Source organism: Rana temporaria, chromosome 5, assembly GCF_905171775.1.
Source record: "Rana temporaria chromosome 5, aRanTem1.1, whole genome shotgun sequence".
Lineage (NCBI taxonomy): Eukaryota > Metazoa > Chordata > Amphibia > Anura > Ranidae > Rana > Rana temporaria.
Window position 1 is genome coordinate 65,282,181 of NC_053493.1, and position 14,657 is coordinate 65,296,837.

At 42.4% G+C, this 14,657-nt stretch overlaps 1 protein-coding gene across 2 annotated transcripts; it reads left to right on the top strand.

The window, feature by feature from the left end:
* Positions 1–211: 211 nt before the first annotated feature.
* KLF6 (Kruppel like factor 6) lies at positions 212–14,386 on the top strand. 2 transcript variants are annotated; one of them, XM_040352660.1, is made up of 4 exons: positions 212–525; positions 5,879–6,452; positions 10,326–10,449; positions 13,501–14,386. In XM_040352660.1, the coding sequence occupies exons 1-4, from the start codon at positions 523–525 to the stop codon at positions 13,550–13,552; spliced, it is 753 nt and encodes a 250-aa protein (XP_040208594.1). In that variant the 5' UTR covers positions 212–522; the 3' UTR covers positions 13,553–14,386. The 2 variants fall into 2 exon arrangements, with proteins under 2 accessions (XP_040208594.1, XP_040208593.1); XM_040352659.1 differs by having other exon boundaries at positions 218–714.
* Positions 14,387–14,657: the final 271 nt, after the last annotated feature.

Here is a 14,657-nt window from a genome sequence, read left to right on the forward strand (position 1 = left end):
GTCCGGCCCTCCCGGGGGCGGAACGAAATTTCGAATCTGGCCAATGCCGGCGCGCGTTAGGGAAGGATTTCGTCACGCGAGAGACCTCCCCGAAGCGCCGGGCGCCGTGATTGGGCACATCTGACATCATACAAACAACGGGGCAAGGAGTGACAGCTGATTGGGCGCTGTACTGAGCCGGCGTAATGGGATCACGTGGGGAAGGAGGGGGGCAGGCTCATGGGTTGTATAGGGAAGTTTTTGCAGTGGTTTACAGTTGCAGTCACTTCAGTGTTTGCAAATATTGTCTGCACCAGTGAGCAAGCCCTGAGCTCCAGGAGGAGGCTGAGCCCTGTGTGTGTGTGTCTGGCTGTGGACTGGGGGGCTCCTCTGATGCTGGCTTTTTTTTCTTCTTCTAATTGCTATGCAATGACATTTGCATGAAAACCTGGCGTACTTCTTCCATTCTACAGGGATCTATCCTCTGCAAGCTCTGGATTCTATCCTATTATTATTGCAGCAGCACAGACCTGCTCTGACTCTATGGTAGCACTTCTACTTTTATAGAATATTTTACCTATTAGAATTTTTATTTTTTTTTAATTTTTTTACATTTTGAATTTTCTGTAAATCATGGATGTTCTACCAATGTGCAGCATCTTCCAGGAGCTTCAGATTGTGCACGACACTGGCTACTTCTCTGCTCTGCCATCCCTGGAGGAGTACTGGCAACAGGTAATCCCCCCCAAGATCAGAGATCAGCTTCTTCTCCTCTGCACCCCCCCCCCAAGATCAGAGATCAGCTTCTTCTCCTCTGCACCCCCCCCCCCCCCAAGATCAGAGATCAGCTTCTTCTCCCCTACCCCCCCCCCCCCATTATTATTATTACTCTGATCATCTGTGCATTGCATATGTCAGTTTGTGTTCTGCTATGGGGGGGTACATTGCAATACATGCAGGATCCCTGTCTGGAGGGGGCTGTATATGCAATGCAACCCCCCCCCCCCCCCACGACATGGATCCTGCATGTATTGGATGTGTCAGTTTGTGTACTGCTATGGGGGGGGGGTGCATTGCATATACAGTCCCCCCAGACAGAGATCCTGCATGTATTGAATATGTCAGTTTGTGTACTGCTATGGGGGGGGGGTTGCATATACAGTCCCCCCAGGCAGGGATCCTGCATGTATTGTATTGGATATATGAGTTTGTGTACTGCTATGGGGGGGTGCATTGCATATACACCCCCCCCCCAGGCAGGGATCCTGCATGTCTTGGATATGTCAGTTTGTGTACTGCTATGGGGGGGGGGGTGCATTGCATATCCAGTCCCCCCAGACAGGGATCCTGCATGTATTGTATTGGATATATGAGTTTGTGTACTGCTATGGGGGGGGTGCATTGCATATACACCCCCCCCCCCCCACGCAGGGATCCTGCATGTCTTGGATATGTCAGTTTGTGTACTGCTATGGGGGGGGGGGTGCATTGCATATCCAGTCCCCCCAGACAGGGATCCTGCATGGCATGTATTGTATTGGATATGTCAGTTTGTGTACTGCTATGGGGGGTGCATTGCATATACACCCCCCCCCCCCACCAGGCAGGGATCCTGCATGTATTGGATATGTCAGTTTGTGTACTGCTATGGGGGGTGCATTGCATATACACCCCCCCCAGACAGGGTTCCTGCATGTATTGGACATGCAGTGTGCCAGTTTGTGTACTGCTATAGAGGGGGGGGGCATCACTGTGCATGGAGCTCCGTGATTTCCACTGACAGCTTCAAACAGCTTGGGTTTCACTAGTAACCGTGCAGCCATTTGGCAAAACTTTATGCTTGCGTTGGGTCCAAACTATACAGCTGGGGCTTGTCAGCTTAGCGACAGACTCTGCCAAAAGCTATTCCTGTCACTTCTTCATTTATTGTAATTTTTTTTTTTTTTTCATTTTTAAATCTGCTACTTTGAAGAAAGTTGAATGGCTGGCAGCTAATCTGGGTAATCTGTCAGCACAGATCCTATAGAGCGTTGGTATTATTAAATACATTTTTTAGTAGCTGTTGTTGTTTTCTTTATATTATTATTACTATTGTTGCTATTAATTTTTATTTTTTTTGCACTATTTTTTGATACTGATGGATCCAACTAGTGCTGCTGAACCCAATACTTAAGGGGGGGCAGGGTTTTATAATGCTGGGCTTGAAGTGTCTTTCCTAATTTTAGATTACCAGTAGAATATACGGTATGTAGGATTATCTCGAGGGCTTATTTTTTGGGGGTTCTTCATCTACAGGTTGCATACCCCACATTTAGACAGATATAGATATTTAGTAGAATGAATGACATGTCTTGTTATGGGGTTTCCATCCATGGGTTGCATAGCATACATCTAGGCAGCTACCCAATAGAATGAATGGTATGTATGACTATCTCAAGAGCTTGTTTGGGGGCGGGGGGGGGGGTCCCCATCTACAAGTTGCATAGCCTATATCTAGATGGTCATACATACCATTCATTCAATTGTATAGCCATCTCAAGAGCTTGTTTGGGGTTCTTCATCCACAGGTCATATATCCCACATCTAGGCTAGAAGAATGAATGGCACATTGCCATCTCGTATTTTTTTGGGGGGGCGGGGGGGGGGGGGTTGTATCCACAGGTTTTATACCCAACCAACCAGTAGAATGCATGGCATGTGTGACCATTTCAAGTGCTTGTATGGGTTCTTCACCCATAGGTTGCATACTCCACACCTGCATAACTCCCATAGCCTATATATAAAGAGCTTTCCAGTAGAATGCATGGCATGTATGACCATCGTAAGAGCATGTTTGGGGGCTTCACCCGTAGGCTGCATACTCCACAACTTCCATTCCCTACATTTAGACAGCTTTCCTCCAGTAGAATGAATGGCATGTGTGACCATCTCAAGCTTGCTTGGGGGTCTTCACCCATAGGTTGCATACCTCACACCTTCCATACCATACATCCAGACCACTTTTCAATAGAATGCATGGCATGTATGACCATCTCAAGAGCTTGTTTTGGAGTTTTCACCCATAAGTTGCATACCTCACATCTACACTGCTTCCCAGTTGAATCAATGTCAAGTCTGACTGTCTCGAGTGTCTATATGGGGTTTGACTCACAGGTTGCATAGCCCACATCTTGACAGCTTCCCAATAGAAAGAGCATCTCAAAAACTTTAAGGGGGGGGGGGGTCTCCATCCACAGGTTGCATACCCCCTGAGCTAGACAGCTACCCAATCAAATGAATGGCATGTCTGGCCATCTCAAGAGTTTTGTTTGGGGGGGTCTCATCCTACTGGTTGCATACCCCCAAATCTAGACTGGTTCCCAATCGAGAGATTTTATGGGGTCTCCATCCACAGGCTGTATATGCCACATATAGACAGCTTTCTAGTAGAATGTGTGGCATGTCTTGTAATTGTGAGTGTTTTTACGGGGGTTTCCATCTACAGGTTGTACACCCCATAGCTCCCGAGATGAATGAACCATCTTGAGAGCTTGTTTGAAGGCCTTGACCCAGAGTCTGTAGGCAGTGTATGAATGGCATGTCTTGTCATCTTGAGAGCTTCTTTAGGGGCTTTCACCTACAGGTTGCATGCCCTTCATCTGGACAGATCGGCTTGCCAACCTGTCAGAGCCCATTGATTCATAGAATGTGAATTAGTATAAAATGTTAATTGGCATGAAGGTTAACCCCCCCCCCCCCCCCCCCATGTTATGTGACAGTCGCTAATCACTGAAACAAAAGGCTAATTCTCCCCAACCAGACCTTTTGTATTCTCTATCCCCACACCAAACAAACCAGACTTTTATTATATGGTGGTATCAGCTTGCAAAGGCTACAGAGTGGTCGTGCCATTGTTTTCCCTGAGACTGTCATTGTCCTCGTCATTGTCCTCGTCTGCCCATCTAGTCATGTTTGCTTTTTTTTTTTTTTTAACCAAATGAATTAAGAGATCAAATGTCTGTTTGTTTGTGAGCCGAGCACTAAAGTGTTACAACCTTCACATTCCTGGTTAATTGTATTCATTCCCCTCCTCCTCTCCGCCATCAAAGAGGCAGATCTTCTTGTGTGTGATTGAAATTGATCTCAGTAGCTTCCTTCAGGCATTTTAGATCTTGGCACAGAGCCAGCTCCTCTTCCCAGAAAGCCTGCAGAGACATTTAAACTATCACAGGGCCCATCTCCTGGTCCCTGCGCTTATTTGCATAATGGAAAATTTAAAGTAGCTGGATTATTAAAGTTTAACAACATCACAATCAATGGCTGCCCCCCCCCCCCATTTTCAGGATCAATAGAATGCATTTCTCATCTGCACAGCAAAGCAATTGTCTAATTATAGGAAAATGTAATCATTGATTCGTACAGGTTTTTTTTTTCTTTTTGTGCTTTGCAACATTCTGCTAATTTGAATTGCCGTTCAGACCACAAGAGGAAATACAATAGTGCAGTATGGGAGTCGTCCTGGGGCTGTACGCTAGCTAGGGAAATATGTGTGGCACGTTGATGGCTTGTGTCTGCAGGCCATGGGGCCGAAGTGAGCTCCCAGGTCCATGGAAAAATAAGTGTGACATTTTATAGAGACCAAGGGGACACGGGAGATAAAATTCCGCTCTATGGTGCTTTGTATTATCAAATCAGAATGTTAAGAACCGTTGCTGTTGTTTTTTAAATTTTCTATGAGTTTGAACGTAGTATTCACCATGAGTGATCCGCTTTTACCAGTACAGTCCCTTTGGCTTCCCGTCAGCTTTTCAGAAGGAAGTCTCTCTTCTGGCTCAGCGTGAAAGGAATGCAGATGACTCATACAGTTGTACTATTGGCTAGCGGATCAAATTCTTTGTATGATTTCCAGAAATCTCTGAAAGAATTGTGGCCTCTAATCGGCCATTTATAATTTAGTCAATATCTGTAGCGTTGGCCACATCTTTTGCTTCCTTATTTCTTTTTGTAACCCCCCCACGGCTTCTGCATTTAGTTTCATTTTGCAAGCGCGGCAGTTCTGCATTTTGGCTTTTTACAAGGTTAATTTTTCACTTTCTGAAAGGAAACAACTAGCGTCCATTTTGGCCAGTTGCCTATTTATGGCTGCGGTATATGAACGAGGCAAAAAGAAGCACTCAACGTGCTGTGTCCATTTAGCAGCCAATCGGCAGTCGCATTTTGTCAGTTTTAATTCACTGAGGATATCTGATGACTAATGTGGGCTATCTGATGTCTTTGTAGTGTGTTGGGCCTCTCCTGCTATTCTGACTAGACTCTCATGCACTTCAAATGTCAGCTTAAGCACTTTGTGTTTTTCCAGTTTAGCAGATGAATGAATATGATTGGAGGTATTGGGCAATGACTCTGATTGTGCTTCATGCTTGTCACTGCATGTTGCTTGAAGACGTTAACGATGGTCATAGGTTGATCTGTGAAATCTGAAGACTTGGTATTGCCCATGGCAGCCAAGCCTTCGTGTATTATTTTCTAAGAAAACAAGACAAATGTTGGTTACAGATTTATTTTTGCTTTATTCTTCGCCACCAGTCTTCTACGTCAACCCCATAGTTGTAGCCTACCTAGGTTGTATATGGAATCTGGTTGCCATGTGTAATCACTCTGTAGGGTTTATTTACTAAAACTAGAGTGCAAAATCTGGTACAGCTGTGCATGGTAGCCAATAGGCTTCTAACCATAGTTTGTTCAATTCAGCTTTGACAATAAAACCTGGAAGCTGATTGGTTTCTGTGCTGAGCTGCACCAGATTTTGCTCTCTCCAGTTGTAGTAAACGAACCCCCCATGTTTGCTTGCAGTTTTTCGTAAACCAGGCGTTCAAATTCTCATCTTTTTTTTTCTCTCTATCTTGTTTTTTTTTTACAGACGTGCTTGGAACTTGAACGCTACCTACAAAGTGAACCTTGCTATGTTTCGGCCTCTGAATTTAAGTTCGATCGGGAAGAGGACCTTTGGACCAAATTTATCCTGGCATGTGAGAAAAAGGATGAGCCGGACTCGCAGCTGATCTGCATTAAAACCGAGGACATTTCTGACAGTCAGAATTTAGAGACAACTAGCCTGAACTCTGACATTAGTAGTGAATTGTCGGACAGCTCTGAAGAACTTTCCCCGACCTCCAAATTTACCTCAGACCCGATCGGTGACATGGTGATTAAAACGGAGCCATTTAGCTCATCGGTCACATCCACCCCACCTTCATCCCCAGAGCAAGGCAAGGAGTCCCCCACTCATTTGTGGAATGCTATCACTGGAGAGCTCCATTCCCCAGGGAAAGTGCGCTCCGGGTGCTTTGGAAAGACTCTTGAACAGGGTAGTCCGATCAGCGGAGAGACTTCGCCGGACGGCAAGAAACGTGTCCACAAGTGTCTTTTTAATGGCTGCAAGAAAGTTTACACCAAGAGCTCGCATTTAAAAGCACATCAGCGTACCCATACAGGTCAGTGCTTGTTCAATGATTGGGAAATAAAAGGGGCTTGACAGAAGGGAATCCCTTGCTGTCATGTCATTGCACAACCACAGGGTGGAAACCCAAAGTCCATCAGTGATGTCATGGTAAATCCTTGTCTTGGGGAAAGTCCTTCCTCATTCCTTCCTGCTGTGAGGATGGAGCTTAGACTACAGAGTGCGTCCAGGAAAAGAGATCGCATAATGCTTACCCAGCATGAGCTTCCTAAATATCCATTGTCTTTCCCTGACTTGTATTCAAAGGGAAATAGTAATGAATGAGCACATACACAAATAGCAGAGCATTTTCCTTCAATGGGTGTCATCTAACACCTGGCTGTCATGCAGTGGCTGGTGAATTTGTTGGTATGATGAGAGACCCATTACGTGCTCATAGTTCCAGTTTCTTCCTTTTTTTTTTTCATTACTCACACCGATTATTTTATTTTTATTTTTTATATATATATATATATATATATATATATATATATATATATATATATATATATATATATATATATATATATATATATATATATATATATATATATATATATATATATATATATATATATATATATATAATTAAATAAATAATATATTTTTTTGATGTGCAGATATTAAGTGATCCAATGTGCTAGAGGATATCTGCTCAACATTATACAATTTTTGACTTACAGAGAAGCTCCTCTTCAGTTGTGCGTTGCCCCTATTACCTGTAAAGGACACCTGCATGTTTTATATCCCTTGAAAAATGTAAATTTGTATGTCTTTGGCTCAAGACATATCTTTTTATATTTACATCTATTTGCATATCTTGTTCCCTTTTTTTATTTTTTTCATAATTGTTCTATAAATGGGCAAATAGTCAAGTTCAGTAGCCAATAGGATGTTTTCCCAAACTTAGCCAGAGAACAAAAAACTTGTCTACATTGACCTTCCTTCAGAAAGCTCTACGCTGACATTTGTCCAGCCTGATTTTTGTTTTTTTTGTTTTAGTGAATATATTTCACTAATAAAAAAAAAACACTAATAGTAGGCAAAACTAATTTCTAAACTCACACTATTGGTCGGTAGAGGCCATATGTGCATTGAGGTTGCTATTAGTCTTTGAACACAACAAGATTATAACTTTACTGTAAGCCTTCAAAATGTATTTATACAAACAATAGTGGTGTTTTTTTTTTAAATCAATAAGTGGAAAGCTAATGAATGTTTGCATTGTTTTGATTATACATTTATTCAATTTTTTTTATTTTTTTATGTTTTTATTGATTAAAATATTGCAGTTTGTCATTTAATTTTTTTTTTGTCACATTTTGGACACTGAACTAGACAACATTCCTTTGAGTTGTGTAAGCCTAATGATGTATAAAGTTCATGTGGTATGTAGTGTTTGTTTCCCAGTAGGGCATTCAAATTAGTACTTTAAAAAAGGCATTTTCCAATAATATTATTATAATTATTATTATAGTACTTTTTAAGCCTCTGGTTATTGGTTGAACTAGATGGATTTGTACTTTTTTTCTCCAGCTAGACTAACTATGTAACTATCAAGCACACCAATTAGTAGACATAGGGGGGGGGGGTTGATTTACTAAAACTGGAGAGTTCAAAATTTGGTGCAACTCTGCATAGAAACACATTTGTTTCCTGGTTTTTATGGCCAAAGCTTAATTGAACAAGCTGATTGGCTACCATGTCCAGCTGCACCAGATTTTGCACTCTTCAGCTTTAGTAAATTGACCCCGATGGACTTTCTTGACCTTTTTAGGACTTTTCATTCCTCTACCAGGCTGAGCATATGAAGGAAATATGTGTATGCACTGGCACCACGGAGTATAAGCTGCAGCAAATAATGTTATAAAATAGGGCTCTATTGGCCAACAACCCCCAAGTGAGTGAGTGAAAAACTTTTATAGCGCAACACATGCGAACTGAATCGCCTCTGGGTTAGTGCTAGACTTGCTAGATATCCATGCCTGATAACCAAGCCCGAGTCTGCTAAAACTGTTTGCTTAGATGAATCTTGCAAACAGCCAAATAAGAAACCCTTTTTAGATTGCAACACATTCAAGGAAACCTCTACAGAGAAGTATGTATAGACCACCATTGCTGACCACCTGAAAATGCTTGTTTCCTAGCTGTCTCTAACTTCGACACCTGAGACAGTGACCTGGAACAAGCAAGCGGAAAGCAAAATCAGAGTGATGTCAGGTCCCCCTGACTCTCATGCTTGTTCTGGCCATAAGAAATTACTAAAGCCATTGATTATTCATTGAAGCCAGGTAACTAGGATTTTCAGAAGTAGGGCAATTGCAGCCCTTAGGCACCTTTCAGACTAAACGTATCCGTCCAAGTGGATCCACTTGGTTAGCAGTGGATCTCTCCCCCGATTCCCGCTGAGCAGGCGGATGACAAGTCCCTGTCTGCTCCACTATGCAGAGTGGACACAGACACAGCCCACTTTCCTCTATAGGGGGGTCTGACAGATCCAGACTGCATGTCTGTTTCCATCCAATTGTCATCAGATCCGTATCCCCATCCGTCTGTTTTTAGCAGATCGGATGCCTGGCAGGTGTCAGCGGACACATTTCCACTGACATCCACCACCCCATAGAGAGCAAACGGTGGTCTGATCACGTCTGACGGGGGGAAAAAAAAGACAGGCGGACCTGTTTGGTCCACTTGTGTAAAAGACCTAATACAATATCCATGTGGATCATCTTGTATTGCTTGCAGTCTCTTTTTTTTTTTTAACTACTCAAATAATTAAAGGGGTTGAAAATATTCTCCCATCTAGCTGACATTGCTGACGTCACAGGGAGGGAAGGAGAAGGCTGCAAGAGAACAAACAAAGAAGTAATTGCAAATGGTGGTTCTTTAAAAGCTCAACCTAACTTTTGGTTTGAATCTGCCAATTACATACCAGGTGCATAAAAAAGGGCGCAAAGTCTTTGTTTTCCTTTATAAAGCAGCTACAGCTTGGGTGGAAAAGCCTGTTTCCTGTCAGCATGTAGAAGCAATGGCCTAACAGCCCCTGCTAAATCGGAGCTAGTGCTCTCCAGAGTGAGAATGAGTTTTTCACTTTGCAAAGCTATAGGTTTGACTTGGTTAGAACGTGTCAGACTGCTTTAGAGAGACCACTGCTTCCAAACTGAGAGCTATGGTCCTTCTCTATGTCAGCGGGCAGGCTTTTTTTACTCCAAGATGTGGTTGCTTTTTAAACAGAACAAACTAAGAAGACTTTAATCTCCTTTTTGTTTGATGAGACTGAAATGAATTCAGGTGATTCAGGCTGAAAGTACAGTTAAGCTTTAAAAGAACCGCCAAGATTTGTGATTACTTCTGCCACTTCCAGTGCTGCAAGTTTTCTTCCATGTACACGCCCATTGATTGTCAGGTAAAATCACATTGCAAAACAATGTCCTCAGCCTGTCACCAGCTCGTCATGTAAAATGCATTTTTTAGTTTCTCACCGTTTACAGTTGCCATTCACTATTCAGTCTTAGTCAGCTTAAAGACTATTGCTCATCAGTTTTACTTTCCCCAGGACTTGAGGAGATTTGCAAGTTGACTTTTTGATGAGCAAACTGAGGATAACAAATGTTTGTTCCATTGTGATTTGTTTAGTGTGTGCTTAATGGAATTACTCAGGCTACACAATGAACCATACACTGCCCCATTTGCAAAGAAACAGAACTAACCATTTGAATGCCAGGGACTGTACACCTTTTACAGCTGTGTGTAAATTGTGATTAGATTATTCTAAACCGCTTTTTTTTTTTTTTCTTCTTTCAATGGTTTCACAGAGTTGAAATTTATAACAACTAAACCAAATTGTTTTGTGATTTTTATCTTGCAGGAGAGAAGCCTTACAGATGTTCATGGGAGGGCTGTACGTGGCGTTTTGCACGAAGTGACGAACTGACCAGACACTTCCGAAAACACACTGGTGCCAAGCCATTTAAGTGCACACATTGTGACAGGTGAGATGGGGTGCAGTCTATACTTTACTTTGTTCGCTGTGGGCCCTTTCTTGTTCTGGAAGTTTAGATTGACTTGTATACTGCACATGGAGTAACCATGCATACAGATCAAAATGGCTGTTTATAATGCATTATTGTACACCAGACCTGGCCCCTGAAAGATTTAAATGCAGCCACTACGTACCTCTGTTGGACTTAAGGTCAGCTGCTGAGGAAACCCAGGACCATATTTGAAGATTGTGCCATTCAGATCTCAGAATTTTGTTGGGCAGTAGTTGCTCCAGCATTTGACAGCTGAATGGAAGTAGTGGGACTTAATGTAGAGAAACAGTGGAAATAATCTTGACCTGGGCAGAAGTATGGAAGTGGAGAGATGGGTTGTTATGTGTGGGTCTACTCGGCCAGAATGGGGGTATGTGTTCTACTTTTATAAAGGAATGCCTAAAAGTGGTTCTAAAGGCATAACGTTTTGTACCTTTAAAAGAAAAATCATAAATCTTGAATCCTACTTAACTAGCTGCCGATGCTGAATCTGTCCCCCCGCTGGCTCTAAAATGGAGAACCGCGCGATCAAACACAGCTGATTGTTCGATTCTCACAGCTTTGGCTGTACTTCTTTAATGCATTCTCTGCATTCATTTTAAAACTCGTTCCAAAATCAGCCTCCCTTTAAAAAACCTTACATGGCGGCTCCTTTTTTGGTCCAATGCTGGGCTTGTCCTCCGCTGCTCGCTCTTCTCTTCTCACAGGTCACTGTGGCAGCAGCAGGAGCTATTGGCTCCTGCTGTTCTCAATCAAGTCCTGTGTGAGGATCGTGACCAAGTAGCACTGTGTGTTTCTATAGATGCACACAGCTTGCTATGGGGGCCCGTGGAGAGCACTGGCTGGAGACTCCAGAAGAGAAAGTAAGGGGCCACTCTGCACAGAGCAGGTAAGTATAATCTGTTTTAGGGAAAAAAAAGATGCCTTGACAACCAATTAAATTCTACCTGTTCTAGCAGATTGTGTCAGCTGTAGTTTGTTTTAGTGGCTTCCTTCTCTTACTGTGATGTTTCTGGCCTTTATTCTGTCTTGGTAGATGAGGAGAGTTGCACCCACCACCTGATTTGGGCCCTGTCCTCATGTACTAGATGGCAGCTTTGGTCGATGAAAGAAACCTAGAATATGCCGACAACCTGATGTGTAAGACTATTAGAAATTATCTGGTAGCCATAGCAACCTCATTACAATTCTCATTTTGTAGTAGAGGTCGGAAAATGAAAGCTGAAGTCTGGTACTTTCCATGATCAGCCTGGTCAGTTCTAGCATCTCGTTTCTATGAATCTCTCTGTTGTTGCTACGGTTTCCACGTAAATTACACATTTCAGATGTCGGTTTCTGGAAAATGACAAACTGCCTTCTACTATACTTTTTTCCATTCCTTTTTCCTGTATCTCCTGACTGTCACTGTGTGAATGTGACTAGAAATGTTAGTGGCAGTAGTAAAATTGCAAATGCTCACCAAGGATCGCGATTGATCACTACAGGTAGAATAAAATCGCCCCCGCTGTGTTCATGTTGCATTCAGTGCAACTAAGCTCATTCAGCAAACCATTATTACCGGCATGTGCCAGGAATGTAACTGTCACATTAGCTGTGCTCTCGACCACACTATCAAAACATTGAAATGGCTGGTGTCCTAACTGATCACATGTGCAACTGAATATCAAAAAGAGTCCAAGCTAGCGGCTTCCTTGGCTAAAATTTAGGAGGGTTTAGTTCTGCAATAAAGTGGTTGTAATCCTCAGACATGAAATTTGAACACATCCTATTCCTCTATAGTGTGTACTTGTCTCAATTAAGAGCACTAAGTGTCATTTCTGTCTGCTGCCTCCTTCCTCTGTCAGCATGAGCCACTTCTGACAAGTTTTCCTGACACCGAGATAAAAACAATGACATGGGACTCCAGCTGATTAACAGTCTACACTCAGAGGCGCCTGCATTTGTGACGGCCTCAGCTCTGTTCCTGTGTGCAGTGTGAAAGGGGTTGTGTCCCTTCCCTCCAATCACCTCTCAGAGCTCTGCAGGGTATAATTTCTTTCTCCGCCCCCCCCCCCCCTTTTTTTTTTTTTTTTTTTTTTAATGCTTAAACTTTATAATTTAGCGCTTTGAATGGATGTAGAGAAGAGAGGGCTGCAGTTATACGGGTACAACTTATGTAGGAGGATTTGTTTAATCTCTGTGTATCACCAGAGACTAGTAACTCCATTGAGTATATGTAAGGATTTACAACCACTTTAAAATGGAACTAAACCCATCAATTTAACAGTTTCTAAAAACAGTTATATTACTGGCGGGAATGTAACTGTCACATTGGTTGTGCTCTCAACCAAAACTGTCAAACGGCTAGTGTCATAACTGATCACATGTGCAGCATCATGGCAGCTGAAGATCAAACCGAGGCCAAGATGGAAGCTTTCTTGGCTGAAAACCATAGGAAGGTTTAGTTCCACTTTAAACAAGCCATAGAGCATTTTTTTTCTTTTTCCAGCCAACTGACCCCCTAAGAAAAATAAAAAAAGGATTCCCCCATCCACACATTTGAGATAGATTGGAGGTAATCCTCCCAATGTGCTATTGTATTCTGACAGCGGGACCCCTCCACTGCCAGAATACCCTGATCAGCACTGCATCCGATTGGCTGCATGTGCCGATCAAGCACATACTTTCCCACATTCCTGTTTGAAAGGAGTGGATCGCTAGGTTGATTCTTGAACGGGAACAGCCATAGATGGATCGAAATTCTGCCAGTTCAGCAGAGACCATCAATTTATCTCTTGGCTGGTTTTAATCTAGCAAAATAATTGTTGCATGCTACTTGTTTAGCTTACACCATTTTTTATATATATTTCAGTGGTCAATTGCTACATTTGGAGGCTCCTATGCAACTGTGATTTAAAGCTACTATAAATGTAACTCTTGCTTAAGAAATTGTTAAAAACTTGCAAAACCTGCTGCTGTAAGTCCTAACCATAAACCTGTTCTGAGAATGTTGTATTCTTCTTCTTTCAGGTGTTTCTCCAGATCAGACCATCTGGCTCTGCACATGAAGCGACACATGTGAATGAATGCGGAAGTCACGTGATTTAGAGTAACCTCAAGGTTAAATTGCCTTGTGCGAGGGATGCGAGTTCCAGCCAAAGCATGCCAGTTTGCACCCTAACCAGTTGCCTTCAAGACCTCACTTTCTCCAAGAGGCTTTGCAGGGCTTATCAATCGTGTGAGATGCGGCATAGCCACCATACAGTGCTACTTCTGGAGCTGACCGGGCCTGTGCACTATTGGTGCTTTATCTTCTGAGTGGCTTGTCTAAGCCGTCGCCGTGAGCATGTGCACTGAGAATGTTAATGACTGGGTGACTGAATGGTGACCAGGAGCCAATGTCTGAATGAGGAAGAACTTTTTATTTTTTGTTATGGTTGAGTTCAGTTGTGAGGGATTTAAAAAAAAAAATAGTTATTAAAAAAACGGTTTGAATGTTTTGTATGCTATGGCATACTGAGTTATATGGGACAACCATCTGTCATTCTGCTTGGAAAAGGGGGGACCTTGCTGCTGAAAGGCGCTAAAGCCCCCCTCTGTATAAGCAGATGATCCCTTTCCTGTGTGAGAGGTGCTTTTGTTGTCTGGTGCAGCTATTAAACGTGCAATGTGTCAAGTAGCTCGTTTTGCTACAACGATCGTTTGTAATCCATTGTATAAGCTGTGTATCTACCAATTATAACACAACTATAACTTCATTATAATAGAAAAGGTATTGCATGGATCAGGGGGAAATGTGTACGCTTCTCCATTCTTTAATCAGGACTGCAGTTATGATTCCAGTTGAGAGCAGCTAAATACAATTGGTCTGTTGTTACGTTACTTATGTATAGAACTGAAAAAAAAAATAAAAAAAAATAAGAAAATAAAAAAAGGAAAAAAAAGTGGGAAAAACCACTATAGCTTATACTGATTTTTCTCATGCAGCTAATTTTTCTATTATTTATGCCTTGAGGACTAATTTCCGGTTTTCTAGCTGTTAACGCACTGTTGACCTTTAAAAATGGTGCCTTATGCAAGTGGCCTTCTCCTATAATGGGTGGGGGTCTGATACAGGGGTTTAAGTGATGTAAGCTTACTTAAGGCTCTGTTGTCACCCTAGAGTGTAGTTTTATTTTTATTTTTTT